The 18,566-nt window shown below is 47.5% G+C and overlaps 1 protein-coding gene across 1 annotated transcript in view; it reads right to left on the bottom strand.

Annotated features, from left to right (window-relative positions):
• Positions 1–18,566, bottom strand: part of NID1 (nidogen 1) — an 83,899-nt gene that overhangs the window by 22,364 nt on the left and 42,969 nt on the right. The window contains exons 8-12 of the mRNA XM_047088734.1: positions 18,192–18,437; positions 16,992–17,135; positions 11,914–12,039; positions 5,564–5,713; positions 3,746–3,868 (exon numbers count right to left, since the gene is read on the bottom strand). Of these exons, the coding sequence (XP_046944690.1) occupies positions 3,746–3,868; positions 5,564–5,713; positions 11,914–12,039; positions 16,992–17,135; positions 18,192–18,437 (789 nt within the window). The remainder of the gene's footprint in view (positions 1–3,745; positions 3,869–5,563; positions 5,714–11,913; positions 12,040–16,991; positions 17,136–18,191; positions 18,438–18,566) is intronic.

Below are 18,566 nucleotides of genomic sequence, written 5' to 3'. Positions count from 1 at the left end.
ACCATGGTGGCTTTCAAACTTTCTGGCCATGACCCACAGGAATACATTCCGCTCAGCAACTCGATACACACATGTATACGCACACACACATACTCATCCGTGCAGATACAAGCATCATTTCATGAAACAGTACTTTTTCCTACTATATGTACTCTATATACTCTGATATCTTCTTGATTCTTGTTTTCGATTCCATTTCATTTAAAAGCAAATGGCGCTAGCGATCCATGGAACATACACAGGTTGTGAGCAAGAGTGCAGAAGCTTGGGGGAAACAAATCAGAATTTCTGGTCTTGCCTGTCACCAGTTGACAATGCAGAAGCTGTTGCCTCAACTGACTCACCCTCGAAGCCAGTTTAATTTTTTCAGCTAGTCCCTTCTGTATACAATAGGTACCAAATTAAGTGTGGACTGTCCGACTCGCTGCACTTCATTGTGTTTGGCAATAGGCGTCCGGATGACATTAGTTTTCTCCCTGCTAATATTTCAGAAAGTATTTTAGTCAGCCATAATTTAGAAATATACAATGAAAACCTCAGTGTTCATATTCCAGCTGAAAAATACAAAGTCTGCTCTTGTGTAACCTCCACAATCCCAACTGCCTCTCTCCTACATGCAGGTAACCCCGTGCTCTCAGTTTTCGTTTTTCATTCCTCTGTATGCATTTTGTAGATTTCCTACATATATATACACACATAGGTTTATTTTCATACAGCGTTATATATTTTTTAAGTTTATTTATTTATTTTTGAGAGAGACAGAGACAGTGTGAGCAGGGGAGGGGCAGAGAAAGAGGGAGAGACAGAATCTGAAGCAGGCTCCGCACTGTCAGCGCAGAGCCCCACGGGGGGCTCGAGCTCACGAACAGTGGGATCATGACCTGAGACAAAACCAAGAGTTGGGTGCTCAACTGACTGAGCCACCCAGGCGCCCCAAACTTTTTAACATTCTTACATTGTTTACATTTTTAACATTTTATTCATTTTAATTGCTGCATATTATTTCATTGTATGAATTGTTCCAAAACTCCATTGGTCCATTCCTCCTACCAACAGTCATTTAGATTTCTTTTCTGTTACAAGCAATACTCGGTGAACATTGGTATGTATTTCTAGTGCACATTCTCTCTTGACTATTTAACTAGATGTTGAATTTCTTAGGAGAACAGGGTTGAATACATAAACAATCCTAGCAGACTGTGCTCACTGGTTTTATCCTTGTCCCAGCTTCACATCCCAGCCTGCAGGGATGAATTTGTTTCTGTTTACTTAACAGAGCCTTAAAGAGGGGGCAAGGAGTGAGGTTAAAAACAAAAAACAAAACCAAGAGATGAAGACATCTGCTTCTTTTTGAACTGGTGATATGAAGCAAGCTTAAGGAAATAATGGGATGTCAGTGATTTTAGTAGCTGCTGGAGAGTCTTGACTAAGATCATCACGAACTCTTCTCTATGTAATCTGCCTGTCAGAATCTATGGGCAGCACTAAGAGTTTTTACCCACAATTTCAGGAACAAAAAGTTGGCCCTGCCTCGGTTCATTCTGGCTGGGGTTGGCAAACATTTTCTCTCAAGGGCCAGGTAGTAAATATTTCAGGCTTTGCGTGCCTTATAATATCTGTCACAACTACTGAACTCAGCCTTTGTAAGATTAAAGAAGCCACAGACTATACATAAACTAACAAGCATGGCTGTGTTCCAATAAAACTTTATTTATAAAAACAGGAGGTGGGCCAGATTTGACGTGTAAGTAGTGGTATGGCGATACTTGTTCTAATCAGAAGGGAAAAATGTAGATCAGAAATATGTATTATATACCCAAATTTTAACTTAATCTATGCTTTTTCCCCTTATAGTTGGACAACTATCCTAAAAACTGGAAAACACCTCGTCCTGTTGAGAGCGGGGATAAATAAATACTTTTATATACTGCTGATAGGAGTGGAAACTGGTACATTCACTTGGTTCTTCAACAGTTATAAATCTGTGAGCACCATCATGGGCCACATGCTCCACGGGATACCGCTGGACATAAAAATAAAAGGCATACGCATCTTACACTCACAGGCTAGTGAAGGAGACAGACATCGAAATCGCTATTAATTGCTTAAAAAGGTGGTGAAATGGGGGCTCCGGGTGGCTCAGCAGATTGAGCTTCTGGCTCTTGATTTCAGCTCAGGTCGTGGTCTTGTGGTTCGAGCAGCGCAGAGCTTAATGGGGACTCTCTCTCTCCCTCTCTCTCTGCCCCTCCCCCACTCACGCTCTCAAAAATATATATATTTTTTAAAGGTGGTGAAATGGATATTTTGTTGAGACATTATATATTTGTGTATTTATATATATAACATATTGACAGTGGCATGACTATATCTGGCTACAAACAGTAGCAGTCATTAAAAATAAGTAACTACGTGACTCCAGTCTACTGTGTCAAATACATTCTTAATCTCGTGACGGAATACCATGTGGTTTAGAGGACTGAATCCAGGCTTAAGCCCATCAGACAGACCTGGGTTTGAGTCTCAGTTCTAGCACTTACTACTGGTGGGACCTTGATTACGCCTTTATCTTGGTAAGCATCGGCACTCTCTGCCAACGGGGATCGTAATAGTGTTTGCTCCAAAAGGACAATGGTGAACATTACATGAAAGAGTACGGGGGAAGCTTCTAGCACAGAGCAGGTTCTAACAAACAGCAGCCAATTACACGTATTCACGCGACAGCATCTGTCGAGTGCCTCCCACGTTTCCAGAATTGAGTCCAGATCCGGACCCAGGACTATGATTCTTATGGTCTAATGAGATGCCACCCAAGCCTTGGGTCAGCAGGTAACTTCAGCAGGTGCACAGTCCAGGTATAGGTGGTAATACGGACAATTCTGTACAGTCCGTGGCCTCCACCTTTCCCCAGTGGTGGCCCTTCACGCGGGCTCCCCACCTCCACCCTAGCTCTATTCCCCGTGACTCCTAGGAAGCTGGGATGGGTCACTTTTACGTGTGAACTTGACTGGGCCACAGGGTGGGGATATGCCAGATACGTGGGTCCCAGATATTTGGTCAAACATTCTAGGTGCTTCTGTGAGGATGTTTTGGATGAGATTTTACCTTCACAGACTGAGTAAAGCAGATGGCCTCAGCCAAACAGTGGAAGGCTAGGATAGAACAAAAAGGCTGGCCCTTCCCTGAGTAAGAGAGAATCCTTCCTTCCTAATGACTATGAACTGGGACACTGGCTTTTCTCTGCCTTCAGTGTCAAATGGAAACATTAGCTGTCCCGGGTCTCCAGTTTGCTAACTGTAAATCTTGGGACTTGCAAGTCTTTATAATCATAAGAACCTCCCAGAACCTCCCTTATAATACATTCCTTTATAAACAAACACAGATAGGCAGACAGATAGACAGACAGACACACACACACACACACACACACACACACTATTAATTCTGTTTCTCTGCGGAACCCTAATCTAGAGCAGTTCTTACCTGAACTGCTTGCTCAAGTTACAAGGATGACAGACTTTAGGTTGCCAGTACAGTTACGGTCTGTGTGGCACCCTCTGGAGTTGTGCAGTGCACAATCTGCATGCCCGTCCACTACAGCTGTGTTCTGATATCCCACCTTAACAACTCTGAGGACCCTCCACAGAGACTGCAACTTCCCCACCTCACCTCCTCTCCCAGGTTCAGGGACTCAGGATTCACGAATGTGGCAATGGCTTACCAACTCCAAACATCTCTGACACCTTACCTCCAGGCACACAATGGAAGCCGTCTCCGCGATAGCCGGGTTTGCACTGACATGTGAAGGATCCGGGAGTGTTGTAGCAGAAGGCATCGGGGTGACATTGGCTTGGCTGGCATTCATCCACATCTGCAAAAGAGCCACCAAGCCCAGGGACAATGACACTTGTTCTGGAATTCATAGTTTATACAATAATTTAAACCACTTCGTCAGCTCTAAAGGACTCTGTTTCTGATCTGGGAACAGTGATTTAAAGTTCACTAAACATTACTCATCAAAACACAATCTTCCTGGGGCGCCTGGGTGGCTCAGTCTGTTAAGTGTCTGACTTTGGCTCAGGTCATGATCTCGAGGTCTGTGAGTTCGAGCCGCACATCAGGCTCTGTGCCGACAGCTCGGATCCTGGAGCCTGCTTCAGATTCTGTGTCTCCCTCTCTCTGCCCTCCCCTGCTCATGCTCTGTCTCTCTCTCTCTCAAAAATAAACAAACATTTTTTAAAAAACCACTAACTCCCCAATTTCTATCTTGTGTATTTGTAAAATGTGTTTCGCTTTGATGATTAACATTTTCATGGAAAATTAAGCATGCAAAAGGAAAAAAAAAAGAGAAGATTCTTTTGCATATTATATAAAATGATCCTTCTCACCACAAATGAGAGCTTCAAAAATGTCTGAGAGTTTGGAGACATTATTAACCACCACTGACAGAAAAACCTCACAGACAAGAGAAAATTCACATTTACTTTTCATTCAGTAACAAAAAGTAAATATCCCAGTTATGCCTGGGTGACTCGGTCGGTTAAGTGTCCAACTCTTGATTTCAGCTCAGGTAATGATCTCACGATTCTTGAGTTCAAGCCCTGTGGCGGGCTCTGTGCTGAGGGTGGAACCTACTTGGGATTCTCTCTTCCTCTGTCTGTCTCTCCCTCTCTCTCTCTCTTAAATAAACTTAAAAAAAAAAAAGAAAGTTCTGTATCTCAGAAATTATAATCTTAGAAAAGCTTGGACTTTTCAGAAATACTACATGGTGTATTACTGAGTAACTTTGCAAATCAGGGGATCGGGGTACTTTTTTTTTACAGCTATCTTACCTAAAATCATCTTTAAAAAGCATCTTGGCAGCCAACAATGGACTCACCTCAGGTCTGAAAGAATTCTGTGGAGACATTTACTCTCCCAGACTCTGTAGTCTTTTATTTAATAAGGGGACTTGGCTTTTTCTGGAGCAGAAGGTGAGAGCAGACCAGGAGAATGGCTATAGCTATGTTACTAAAGAAAAAGCTGGACCTCAAGTCCCCATGTATACAAGGATTATCTGCCTTTTTGGAAAAGACAATCTCCTCAATTCCTACCAGACAGCAGGGGTCTAATTGTTGCTTAAGCGAGCAAGTCACAGAACAAAATAGTAGGGGGAGGCTGAGCGTCTTCTCCAGTGAGAACAGCTTCCAAAGGAAAATGCATGGTTCACACTACCAGAGACAGACAAAATGCAGCCCATTTACCCAACAGAGTTGAAAGGGTAATTCTCAGGGCACCTGGGTAGCTCAGTGGGTTGAGCGTCCAACTCTTGATTTCGGCTCAGGTCATGATCTCACAGTTCATGAGATTGAACCATGCCCTGGGCTCCGTGCTGACAGGGCGGAACCTGCTTGGGATTGTCTCTCTCCCCCTCTCTCTGCTCCTCCCCTGTACTCACTCTCTCTCAAAACAAATAAGCAAACTTAAAACAAAAAAGAATAGCTCTCTTAATTTCAGGATGAGTTGGTAATTAGCACATGGAATCTTTTCGGGTTACACAGGGAGAAAAATCAGAGGAACCACATACCTTGGCAGGCTCGGCCGTCCCCAGAGAAGCCCGGCAAACAGGAGCAGGTGTAGGAGGACCCTCCCATGTAGATACACTGCGCCCGCTGTGGAATGTCACAGTCATGGAGGCCCGTCGTGCAGTAGTTGATGGGGCGCTGGTCCACGACAGCTACAAACAAAATGTGGACACGGTGTTTGGAGCAAGGCCTCTGAGTGGTCCCAGTGACCTTCTAAGTTCCCTCTGCATCAGTGGTTTAGTCCACTGAGGGGAATGTGCAAGAACCCCAGACCTCTAGGCATCTTGCCGGGCGTCATCCTCCGCTCTCCACTGGGTGATACCCATGGACTTCCTGTTGTCTCCCACCTGGATCCTGCCTCTGATGGTCTTTGCACACGGACACCATGGCTGCTCATCCAACCTGGTACTCACCCTCTCTGTCTCAGGCCACGCTCCAAACCAGGTTCCCCCAAACCCAACTTCCCTTTCACCTGGAAGCGAGTTGGAACGCCTGCAGGTGTATGTACACACCTCCCGTGGCAGTTCTTTCCCCTTCGCCCACCGGGCAAGGAAGAACACGGTTGAGCGTGGCTGAAGTCAAAGTCACCCATTTCCCACGAAGGAAGGAGAGATCAATTTTCCCCGCGCAGTGAGACAGGTGTTATAGAAAGACGGTGGGCTTTGCGGGGGGAGGGTAGGCGTCCCTGGGTTTCTACCAGGTGCATGTGTGTCCGCCACATGGTTTTGGGGAGATCACATAATTTCTCAGAGCCTCAAGTTCTTCCTCTGTAGGAATTACTTCCCGCATGCCAAGCACAAGGAGGCCCAGTAGATGGAACTCCTGTTTTCTAAAGGGTCCTGATGATAGAACTCATAGAACGAGGGCTCAGGAAGTGGGTGAGTGACACAGAGGCTAGCCAATAACACCCCACCTTGTTCTCTTCCCTCAAGTTGGAAGTCAAGGGCTGAGGTCTAGGGCATATTTTCAGTGGCTGGTTCAGGTTCTCTGGGGGTTCCCAAGGTACCAGTTAACTTCTGGTTTTAAAGCTCTAAGACCCAGGACAGAATCCTATCCCTCGAAATGGCGGAACAGAACCTCTCCTTCCCTCGAGGGGGCCCTCGGTGTCTGGATTATCTTACAGGAGGGCTTCTCCTCTTTCTCCTGAGTCTTCCCAAGACTGATTCCAGTTTTTCTGGTCTCATGTGCTTTGAGAGCGAGAACTCTGAGCACTGTCAGGGGATACAGAAAGGAGAGGATACTCTTCAAAGGTCTGTGGGAAACGAGAGGTTAGCAAAGTAGTGGCGGAAGGAGGAGGTCTAGCCTGTGCACTTGGCAGCTTAGACTCCTGAAGTCAAGACTAAATCAACTCCCATGGGACAGGCACCATCAAACTGAGTCTTATGGGCCAAAGGGTTGCTGGATGTTAAATTACTGCTAGCGGTCCACAGATATGTCTGGAAAACAGTGACCTAGATGATACCTAACAAGTCCTAACACGTTCTGCTTCCTTGGACCCTCCTGCTGACTATTCTTCTATTCTATTCTTTTCTCTAGGGTCCCCTCCCCCACCCCAACAAATCCTTCAGCTCCTGGTGTGAAAGGGGATGCTTTCAACAAATTAGGATCCCCAAAAGGTAGGGAAAATACTGGCCGACAGAACAACCAGGAAATCAGCCTCACTCTGCTTTCTTTTCCCTCTTCCAAGAAATATTTATGTCATTTATAGTTTTTAAGCGATCCTTTTATAAATTACGTTTGCCCGGGGCCTCGTTTTGCTGCACCCTTCTCAACAGAGGAGAGGGAACCTTGGTGCAAGCACGTATGGGTTTCGGTGTTCTCTCCCAACCATCATCTTCACATATGTATGCGTTTCTATAATCTTCAAATCATTTCTAGAAAAAGGCAATTTATAACTGAATTTCCTTTTTAAAAAAATTTTTTTAATGTTTATTTTTGAGAGACAGAGACAGAGCGTGAATGGGGGAGGGGCAGAGAGAGAGAGAGGGAGACAGAATCTGAATCAGGCTCCAGGCTCCCAGCTGTCCGCACAGAGCCCGATGCAGGGCTTGAACTTACAGACCATGAGGTCATGACCTGAGCCAAAGTCAGACATTTAACCGACTGAGCCACCCAGGTGCCCCTTAATTTCTTAAATCTAGAAATTTAAGAAAATTGAATTTCTTAAGTCATGTTTTTTTCTTTATGGAAGACCATGTTTCCATGCCAAAGCAATTTTCTTCTTAAAGAGGTTTTAAGGGGCGCCTGGGTGGCGCAGTCGGTTAAGCATCCGACTTCAGCCAGGTCACGATCTCGCGCTCCGTGAGTTCGAGCCCCGCGTCAGGCTCTGGGCTGATGGCTCAGAGCCTGGAGCCTGCTTCCGATTCTATGTCTCCCTCTCTCTCTGCCCCTCCCCCGTTCATGCTCTGTCTCTCTCTGTCCCAAAAATAGATAAACGTTGAAAAAAAAAAAATTTAAAAGAGGTTTTAAAAGCTCCTTTCACGATTCCAAACAATTTCATTCTACTTTTTTCATTTTAAAATAATGACACCACTTTAAAAAATGACACACTTTTAAAAAAAGACACCAGGGTGCCTGGCTCTGCTTTCTGCAAAGGCCTTGACCTCGCAGAGCTGGTAACCTCTCTAGAACTCTGATCCTGCCCATCCAACTGATGGGCAGCTACAGGGTGGGATGGTGGGGCAAGTTTGGGAAGGAGAGAAAAATTGGGCCCAAATGGGAATTAAAAATGAACTATAGCTACAAGTAGATGGTACATTGGGGTTGTACTTTACCAGCTCCTCCGTTTGGGAAGACAACCCTGGGAAAGGAAGGGGCCCTGACCTGGAATGAGCAGAGTAGGCTGGCTGGGGCTGAGCTGCTGCCACAACCCAACCCCCCGCTCCGCCACCCGGAGACACCTGCAGGCTGGCTCAGGCTGGAAATGAGGCAACGAGAGAGAAGGAAGAAGATGCCGGCAAGGGAGGGAAGGACAACTAAGGGAAAGAAGTCATGTGTTCAAAGGAGAACAAAGGGCAGGGTATAAAGAGCTCCAAGTGGGGTGGCTTCACACAGCCTCGAGTTACTTCCAGTTCCGAAAATAAGGTCACAAAAATGAAGGATTTATAATAACTTTTCCTAGCAATATGACAGGCAAGGAGAGAGGAGATGGGCAAAGGAAGAGAGGGGAAAGGCAAGGGAGAACGATGGGTGAGGGAAGGTTAAGCCTAAGCCTCAGCCTGGCCCTCTTCCTGCCCTGAAGGAGGGGCAGGTGCACGGGGCCATGCACTGGGCAAAGAAACCCATGCAAGGGGTCAACAGAACCTCAAGTTTCCCCACGTTCCACACGCAAAGCCACCTATCCTAGAACCGTGGCCACTCAGAGGGGGTATCTGTGTCTTCATGTCAAGGTGATTTATGGGCTGTTTCTTTCGTGTGAACATACTCTGCACATTCTTTTTCTCTTTTTTAATTTTTTAAACGTTTATTTTTGAGAGACAGAGAGAGTGTGAGTGGGGGAGGGGCAGAGAGAGAGGGAGACAGAATCTGAAGCAGGCTCCAGGCTCTGAGCTGTCAGCACAGAGCCCGACGTGGGGCTCGAACACACACACTGCAACGTCATGACCTGAGCCGAAGTCGGACGCTGAACCGAATGAGCCACCCAGGCGCCCCATATTCTAATTAACTGCAAAAGCCTGCATGCCGTGGACAAGAGAAAGTCAAAGGTTTACAGAAAATGCCAAACACGGAAGTCCACGAAGCTGCCCCTCCCATAATGGATGCCAGTCCTCATGAAAAGTTCACTTCCTCCCGCCAGCTCATATCCACTGGGCATGGGCCCCAACCCCTGACAGCTGGCAGGGCACAGGACCAGCCTCCTCACCTGTCCAAATTCTTTTCTCTTCCTTCCTTGCTGTGACCAGGAGAAAACTCTTCCTGTGACCAGGAGAAAACACTGCTTATTCCTTATTCCCAACCCAGGCTTCCGACCCAGGACACAGTTTTCATGAGGAATTCTGGGATAGGTGAAATGGCCATGAAATTATGCAGTGATGAGCCGGAGTGATTTGTTTGAATGCGTTTAGGCAGACCTGGTTTTACCCCCTGAGCCATCCCTCCATGCAGTGAGTCTCAAAGGAGCTGAGTAAGAGGGGTTAAGAGCCAAGTGGGATGGAATCGTGTGGGGCCTCCAGGCAGTGGGAGAGTCAGGAAACCTCACAATGCTGGGACCCGTGGAGCACAGTGATCTTCAGGTGGTTTTCACATTTGTTTCCAAGCAACGGGATCCACCATTCAAACAAAATCTCGCCCAGAATCTGATATGTAGAGAAATCAAAGGCTGGAGGTCGGGGTGGAGGCCAAATCTGCCCAGGCTTCCCTGTGTCCTCATTGGCAGCTCCCGAGGCTTCTTCAAGGGCTCCAGGGGACACAGTGAACCCAGGATCCAGTCTGAGGAGTGGACGCCCAGAGACTTTAAGTGTCTTCCTCAAAATCCGATGCCTTAGGAGTAGACATTTGCACCCCACCTGCCTTGCACCCTGCCCTATCCTCCAGTGAGTGTGCATGGCAGGAATGGTCCGGCACAGAAACCCACGACATCACGCCTCACAGCCATTGGCCCCACGACTGCACACTCCACCACCCAAGTCTGAGCCCAAATGTAATGTAAACGGTGCTGTCGTGAGAAGTAAACCTTGGAGGGGCGTCTGGGTGGCTCAGTCAGTTAACTGTCCGACTGGATTTCGGCTCAGGTCACGATCTCACAGTTCATGGGTTTGAGCCCTGCATTGTCTGCATGGACAGCGTGAAGCCTGGTTTGGACTCTCTATCTCTCTCTCTCTCTCTCTCTCTCTCTCTCATAAACATTTTTTTAAAAAAGAAAATAAACCTTTGAATCGCCTTCATCTCAAAAAGCATGGAAGTCAAGCCAAATACACAGAAACGGTTGTTCTCTATCGAACAAGAAAAAGAAGTAACCTTAGCAGCAGAGCTGAAATCTTCACTCTGTGCGAAGGGGACCGGCTTTTCTAAATCCACAGATGTTTGGGTCACATTCAAAATTTGAGAACTGCCTGTTCCCTCCCGCCCTCGAGACATCACCTCGCCCTGGGACCTTGGAGTCTCATCTGAGCTTCAAGACAGAGCAAACAGAAAGCACGCTAGGGTTTAGTGAACAGCAAGGAAGGGGCGATGAGACGGTTCACTGATGCCGTAAAAGAAGAATCTGTTTTAAGTTGGGAAGAAATGTTGAGTTCAGATGGTCCATTCAGCATGCTGCCCTCCAGCCCTGGAAATCGCCACAAATCTTTAAACTTAAAATTCTTGGAACCAACAGGTCAAAGTGCGGCAGTAGGAAAAAAAAGCGAAGAAATCTAAACAATCTGGGTCTTTGTGGTTGGCCTATCTCCATCACCACTAAAATCATCACCAACCTAAAGCATTATTAGCCCAATTAATTGCTTTAAGTCACTCGCTTTGATGAGGCTACTACTTGTGGCTTATAAATTCAAAAGCCATGCACAGAATGGTCCCAAATGGAATTTTATTTTATTTTTATTAAATTTTTTTTAACATTTATTTACTTTGAGAGAGAGAGGGGGAGACAGAGTATGAGTGGGGGAGGGGCAGAGAGAGAGGGAGACACAGAATCCGAAGCAGGCTCCAGGCTCTGAGCTGTCAGCACAGAGCCCGACACAGGGCTCGAATCCACAGACTGCGAGAACATGACCTGAGCTGAAGTCAGACGCTGAACCGACTGAGCCACCCAGGTGCCCCCTGAATTTTAGAGGTAAATCACGAAAAATTCCATCTAAAGCATCTGTCAGGTGCTCCCTCCATATGAATTTCAAGACCACTGATTATGGGATGCCTGGGTGGCTCAGCTGGTTCAGCGTCCGACTCTTGGTTGCAGCTCAGATCATTATCTCACAGTTTGTGAGTTCAAGCCCTGCACTGGGCACTTGTCAGTATGGAGCCTGCTTGGGATTCTCTCTCTGCCTCTCTGTCTCTCTCTCTCTCTCAAAAATAACTAAACTTAATAAACAAACAAATGAAGAAACAAGTGTAATTGTTTTAACAGGTATTAAAACAATGAAAAGAATTAAAAGGAAATTTATAAGAAGGAACGTAGTGCAAAAAAGCTTATCAAAGGTGAGGGGACACTATTACTATAGTGTAGACAATAACACTGCTTATTCGTTATACGTATGACCCCCTGGGTAGTTGGGGGTAGGGAATGAAGTCTGATTCATCTTTGAAAACTGCTTCCCTCAACAACAGAAGCCAGCACTCGCCAACCCAGCCAAGACAATTACCTGGGGCAACACCTTCGCCGTATGAACAAACGTTTTGGAAAGTTACCTACAGAACTTACCCACACACGTCCCCTCCTCTGAAAACTGATAGCCTTCCACACACTCGCAGCGGAAGGTTCCGGGGTGGTTATTGCAGATCGCGTGGCTCCCACACACCGAGGGCTGTTCTGAACATTCATCGATATCTACAACAAATTTTTTCAACAGGCAGACTTTTAAAAACCACTTCTTCAAGTATCACCAGGTATAAAATAGAAAGCATTTTGGCCCGTGAAGGGATCAATTTTGAAACAAACTGTTCTATATTCCAAAAGTAGCGTTAGTAAATAGTGGTTTTTTTCCTGGGCATAACTTTCGAGAGAGATCTCAAGGTCCTCCTGCTGTAAACGTGGGCTTCCCGTGCCTGTCCTGGGATTAGCTGCTGAGCCTGGAGTTCACCAACAGCAGAATGGTACACGCATGTCAGAAAGATGTGCGGACAAGTGTCCAGACCGTGAGTAAGCCTCCTAAGTTACTGAACATATGTAAATATATGCTCCTCAAAAATATTACCTTTCTCCAGTTACGGTTACAAAGCAAAGTCGAACAATGTAAAGCCTGACTGTCAATTTTTGAATGTTACCTAGAGCTTAATGCTCTAAAAGGAAAGCTGTTAACTCACAAGGTTGTAAATGAACTAGCCGGGTGATGTCCTCTTGCATGATGACACCAAAGCCATCACATGGGGTAAAGTAGAACCAAAAAAAGCATATGCTTTGGAGCTGGACGTACTGGGGTTCAAATCCTGCCTCCTTCAGTTACCAGCTTGTGTGCTCTTGGGCAAGTGGCTGACTAGTCAGCCTTAGCTTCCCCATTAGTAAATAAGCAAAGTGCTATCGACCTTGAGGGGTCCTTCTGAGGATGACACAAAATGGATGTAAGGCAGAGCAGCACCTAGGATTCTCAAGAAATGTAGCTATTATTCTAATTTTTAAGGATTCAACCTATACAACCAGCCAATGGGGATGGATTTGGCCAATTCTAGGAACATGGCCCTCGCATGACCTCTAGGCATCGGGGTCCAATCTAGAGCTAATCCCACAGGAAGCCTGGTTGGCCCGGACAAGAAACCGAGCTAACCTGTCAGGACCCTGGTTACCTGTCCACTGATGGGTTGAAATAAACACAATCACACAAGGTCTTTCCCATGCCAACCTCATTCTCAGAGGGTACACGGTTACTTCCGGCATTTCTAGAACTCAGACACATAGACAGATTTCATGATGGCTGAGAACAGACAAGTCTCCTCCACCCCCCCCCCCACCACCACTCCCCCCCCCCCCAATGCCTTAAGGTGAATCTTTCACACTTGGGAGACAAAGCCTCATGCATCCACCACCTAGTCAGTCTCTTCACTGGTAAAACAAATGCCCCGCTGGCCTAGTGGACGTGGCACAAGATAAGCATCTTTGCCACACCATTCCCGTACCCACGCAAAACCCCAAAACAAACGGTAACAGCTTTTTGAAAATATACTGCAATGAACGTTCCTGCGACACGTTTAAGATACAAGGTCTCACACAAGAGGACGGCTCCAGGCACAGCTGGAAGGTCACGGAACAAAGCCCCCTCCCCCAGCAGCCTCTTCCATGAGACTGGGGTGCGGGCGCGGGGATATTGAGCAAGCGTGGCCTCCACAGCTCTATCCACCAGCTGCTGCTCCAACAACACAGGAGAAAAAAAAAACCACTCCGGCTTCCACGGTCTCCATGCGTAACCCTCAGAGGACACTCCCAGCACAGATGTCTGGACGCCCTGTACAGACTGCAGGACTCCACGGCTTCAACGCGATTGCCAAAGCACAACGGCACAGAAGCAAAGCTTTTCAATCAAAGGGACAGAACAAAATCGCTGGGGGAAGTTTTCCAAGTTCCATTCGCCCCCGGAAGGTTTATGGCAGGGCAGCTGTGAGTTTCAAAAAAGCTACGTAAGTGATTAGGAGGGAGCTCAATCCCTCATGTCCTAGGTGCTACTGGCCAACAGGATGGGGGCGGGGCTCACGGGATGATGGAGGGGACAGTCCCCTGGCACAACCCACACCTCCATAAAAGTCTGCACATATAATCCAAGCAGGGTAACACTTTCTCTTTAGAGCAAGACTCTAGCAGTTTCCCCACTAGAAGTGCACAGTCCTTAGAGTGTGGAAACTCTTCCTAATGTCTAATTTAAACCCTTCTGTAAATTGAGGCTAGGACTTTAATTCTTACTTTATTGGAAACAGTGCATTGGTGATAACTGTCCCTCCTAAAATCTCACAGTATCTGTTCAAAGTTTATTTTTCTTATTGTATTATCTGGTCAAACTCTTCTTTGGGAAGACATTTCCTCGCACACAGCTCATTCTCTAACCCGAAAGGAAAATGCTGGACTATTCCTGTAATCACTGCTTCCTTTTTTAGTTTTTTTCAGAATGGCTACTTTTCATGTCTTTTCAACAAGTCTAAATGTGTCCCTTTTATAAAGGCCAGGCTCTTTGAGGAGGGGACTTGTTCACTTTGATTTAAGTGTCTTGTGTGTGCTCAAGAGATGACAGGTTATCCACAACCATCTCTACAGACTCCCAATCGAGAAACACACGGAAGCCATTCTGCCAGGCACCCAAGCTCTTGTGTTTTCATCTGGAGACCTTCTCCAAACTACCTTCGAGGGTCACTCTGCAGTGTCTCGCCAACACCGGGCTTGTTCAGGATGCCAACTATCATTATATCCACATCACCCAAACTGAATTACAAAGGATCGTTCTCTTCTAAGTCATTTTACAGGTCAAAATAATGCATGAAGTGATTTGCTTAATGCAATTTCCTATCAACGGCCTCATGTCTCCATGCATTAACACTGTGAGGCATGTTCTAGTGACCCAGAACAAAAAGCAGCCTGACTGGGAATCTACCCACATTCCATGGTACTAATCTGCCAGAGCAAGGGCTAACCCCAGAACAAAAGCAAGTCCCCACATGACCACCTGTCTTCCTGAGTGACTGCATCAGAGAGTTTTCTATGATAGCAATAGATTATGCAACGTATGGCTGGTTGTGCCCTGTGAACTGAATTAAGTGCTCCTTCTACAATAAACTCAGGTACCAAGAGTGGAAGAATTAGCCAGATGTCATGGCCCAGCAGCAGCGGGTTGGGGCATCTCCATGTTTTATTAACATTCTGTTGGCATATGAAGTAGACACAGGGCCATGTAAAGACTAAGGAGGTATGTGCTTCCCCCAAAGAAATGAGGGACCCCCTGCATGGTGTCCATCACCATCTTCACAGCCCTGGGAGATCTCTGCTCACTCGTGCTCTCTCTCACCCTCTCTCTTACACACACACACACACACACACACACACACACAGGACCATGCTTTTTCAAATTCGCCTGAGCCAACTCAGCCATTCAAAACTGTTGGGCTATCTGGGACATATTGGAAAACTGATGATCTGAGGCGATCAGATCCCTTCCCAGTGGTATGTTCCAAGGAAGGTGAGCCTCCGATTGAATTCTATCCCATGTACAAAGCTATCAGCAGGCTGGCTAAACGACTATACAGTCTGCTCTTTTAAGCACAGTTCCTGCTCTCCATGATTTCAGATGCCCCCACGAGGGCCTCACATAGAGTTCACTCTGCCACCCTTTCTGTTAAATCAGCACATGAAGCGTGCCATTCATCAGAGGGTTGGATTCCAGACCTAAGGCATCGTTCCCAAATTTCAGGGCTTCTGGGCTCACCAGATTCTTACGCCTGAGTCACTCAAGGGGGCTGCTCATCTTTCTGGCCAAACACACTTGTGTATGCTGCTCCTGCACTAGGGGAATCTACTTCTAGCATTCCTTACGGTCACCAGTGAGCCCTGTGTCACAGATGTCGGGAGCTCTGGTTGAAGCACCTGACTTCCTGGCACTAGCTGCCTCTGCTGTATGGACTCTTCACTGAGTCAGGAATCCACCAACTGGCCCTTGCTACTGGACCTGATACATCACGAACGTATCAGGATCCAGCTGTCGACGTGCATGTATTAAAAATTAAATTATAATGAGGGGCGCCCGGGTGGCTCAGTCGGTTAAGCAGCCGACTTCAGCTCAGGTCACGATCTCGCGGTCCGTGAGTTCAAGCCCCGCGTCGGGGTCTGTGCTGACAGCTCAGAGCCTGGAGCCTGTTTCCGATTCTGTGTCTCCCTCTTTCTCTGACCCTCCCCAGTTCATGCTCTGTCTCTCTCTGTCTCAAAAATAAATAAATGTTAAAAAAAAAAAATTAAATTATAATGAGGGGCGCCCGGGTGGCTCAGTCGGTTAAGCGGCTGACTTCAGCTCAGGTCATGATCTCGCGGTCCGTGAGTTCAAGCCCCGCGTCGGGCTCTGTGCTGACAGCTCAGAGCCTGGAGCCTGTTTCAGATTCTGTGTCTCCCTCTTTCTCTGACCCTCCCCAGTTCATGCTCTGTCTCTCTCTGTCTCAAAAATAAATAAATGTTAAAAAAAAAAATTAAATTATAATGAGGGGCGCCCGGGTGGCTCAGTCGGTTAAGCGGCCGACTTCAGCTCAGGTCATGATCTCGCGGTCCGTGAGTTCAAGCCCCGCGTCGGGCTCTGTGCTGACAGCTCAGAGACTGGAGCCCGTTTCAGATTCTGTGTCTCCCTCTCTAGGCCCCTCCCCCCTCATGCTCTCTCTCTCTCAAAAATAAATAAATATTTTTTAAAATTTAAAAGGCAGAAGCGAAAGAATGGATCTCTAGAGCTGCTGGAAGAAATGAGATGGGGTTTGCGGGGCACAGGACACCAGCAGTGCCTGGGTTCCTTACAGGGACCGTTACATTATTAATATTAGAAACAGCGCTGACTTCAGCTTCCCTTTAAACCTGTGTGCGGTGCGGCTTTCTAAATTCTACTCTACTGCTCGGAGTCTGTGCACTGGACCAGATGGAAGAAAGGGGCGGTACCCCTAACGTGACCACGGGAAACCCAGGGTGTGGGGCTTAACCAGGCTCGGCAGGCCCACTGGCGTCTCCCGCACCCACGCTCCCTCGCCACACCCAGCCCTCCAGTTTGCAGGATCTGGATACCCCCTCCCAGCTCGCTTCCCAGCCCCCCCACAAGTCAGAATGGACGGCTGTACCGGAGCAGGTCCTCCCGTCCCCTCGGAAGCCGATGGAACACTCGCAGGCGAACTGAACCCCGGGGCCGGGGCGACAGGCCGCGTTGGTGTCGCACCCATGAGTGCCGATGTAGCAAGGATTCTGAAGGGCATCGGGGGAGCCGTCTGTGAAGGAGAGACATTAAAGCCAAGTGAGTATTCAGAAATGCCTGCCGGTTTTCCTCCTTCCACAGAAAGGAAGGCACAGCTGATGACCAGGAGAACAGCAGTGGGTCCTGGAACAAGAAACCAGACTCCTGTGTCACCAGGGGGCAGCATCGGCAAACTACATCCCTCCAGATCCACGCCTGCTTTTGTAAATAAAGTTTTATTGGAAACCAGCTGCATGCATTCACTTGCAAACGGTCAATGGCTGCTTTTGCGCTCGAATGACAGAACTGAGATCCTGTGACAGACGCTGCATAGCTGGCAAAGCCTAAAATATTCACATTTTTAAGAAAAAATGCGCCAACCCCGATGCCCAGAGCTACAGTTGTCAAAGGATAGAGAAAGACACCAGCCCTCCTTGTCCTTTGTGGGGCTACGGAAGGACAAACGTGGTCAGCTGGAGAAGTGACCCGGGTGTGGGGGGACCCCACCAAAAATAACCGACAAAGAGAAAGACCTTAATACCCAACCCCAAAGATATGGAACCCTGGGGCTTGGAGATTCGGATAATGTGAAGTCTGACGCCGAGATGTCATGCTCGCTCTCCAAATGCCAGCTCCTTCCACGCAGCCAGAAGCATGCATAGACCCGACCTCAGCCCCAGCAATGTGCTGTCACAGGCAAAGAGCGTCATAGGCGCTGTGCCTGACTTTCATCAGACTTTATTCAGATTTCCTCAGGCTCTGAGCACACATTCCATTCAAGGCTGAGCATGCGAGTGCTCTAAATGCCCTGCTGAAGCCAGCTGTAGCCTTTTGGATGGTCCGCTCTGTGGGGTAACTCAACGGGTTAGCATTCTTCACCCCAAACAGAACAATGAAGAGGCTTTAGGTTAGCAGAACAGAGACGCCTAAGCTAAGAATCACAGGTGATGAGATTATTTCGTCTGTCAGGCCATATTTTAGCATATTTTCATCTTCTCACTGAGAGTAAAACGTGAAAAGTTATGCGCAAAAGAGCGGAGATAGATGTGCGGGCAGACACGCGATGCCCAATCCGAGCTGCCATTCCTACCCTTCACGGGACCGATGGAGTTGCTGAGCGCATAGCGCAAGATGCTCTCCTCCTGGTTGTACAGGACGAACACACTGTCCACTGAGAGCTGCTGGGTGTTGGGCAGGGCCGGCCGGGAGGTGTCGTGGGCGCACTCCTGGAAGGTGATGGTCTGGCGCCACTGGTAAGTGTAGATGGTGGAAGGGGCAGCGCCATCGTGCTCAGGCTCCATCACGGTGTACTCCCGGGTGGAGGAGGATGTGATCACTGGGATGCGGTGCGGTGCGGTGGGAAGAAGGGAGACAAGGCAGGGAGACAAAGGAGGCAAGAGGCTTAGTCAAGGGCTTTAAAACTACTGGCAGTATTGCCTGCCCAGATGAGAGATCAGATGCAGCA

Source organism: Lynx rufus, unplaced genomic scaffold (genome assembly GCF_022079265.1).
Source record: "Lynx rufus isolate CCGP_SWC_20201006 ecotype Redwood Valley unplaced genomic scaffold, mLynRuf1.p SCAF_25, whole genome shotgun sequence".
Classification (NCBI taxonomy): Eukaryota; Metazoa; Chordata; class Mammalia; order Carnivora; family Felidae; genus Lynx; species Lynx rufus.
The sequence above is the reverse complement of the archived record's forward strand: the minus strand, read 5'-3'. Positions and strand labels throughout refer to the sequence as shown.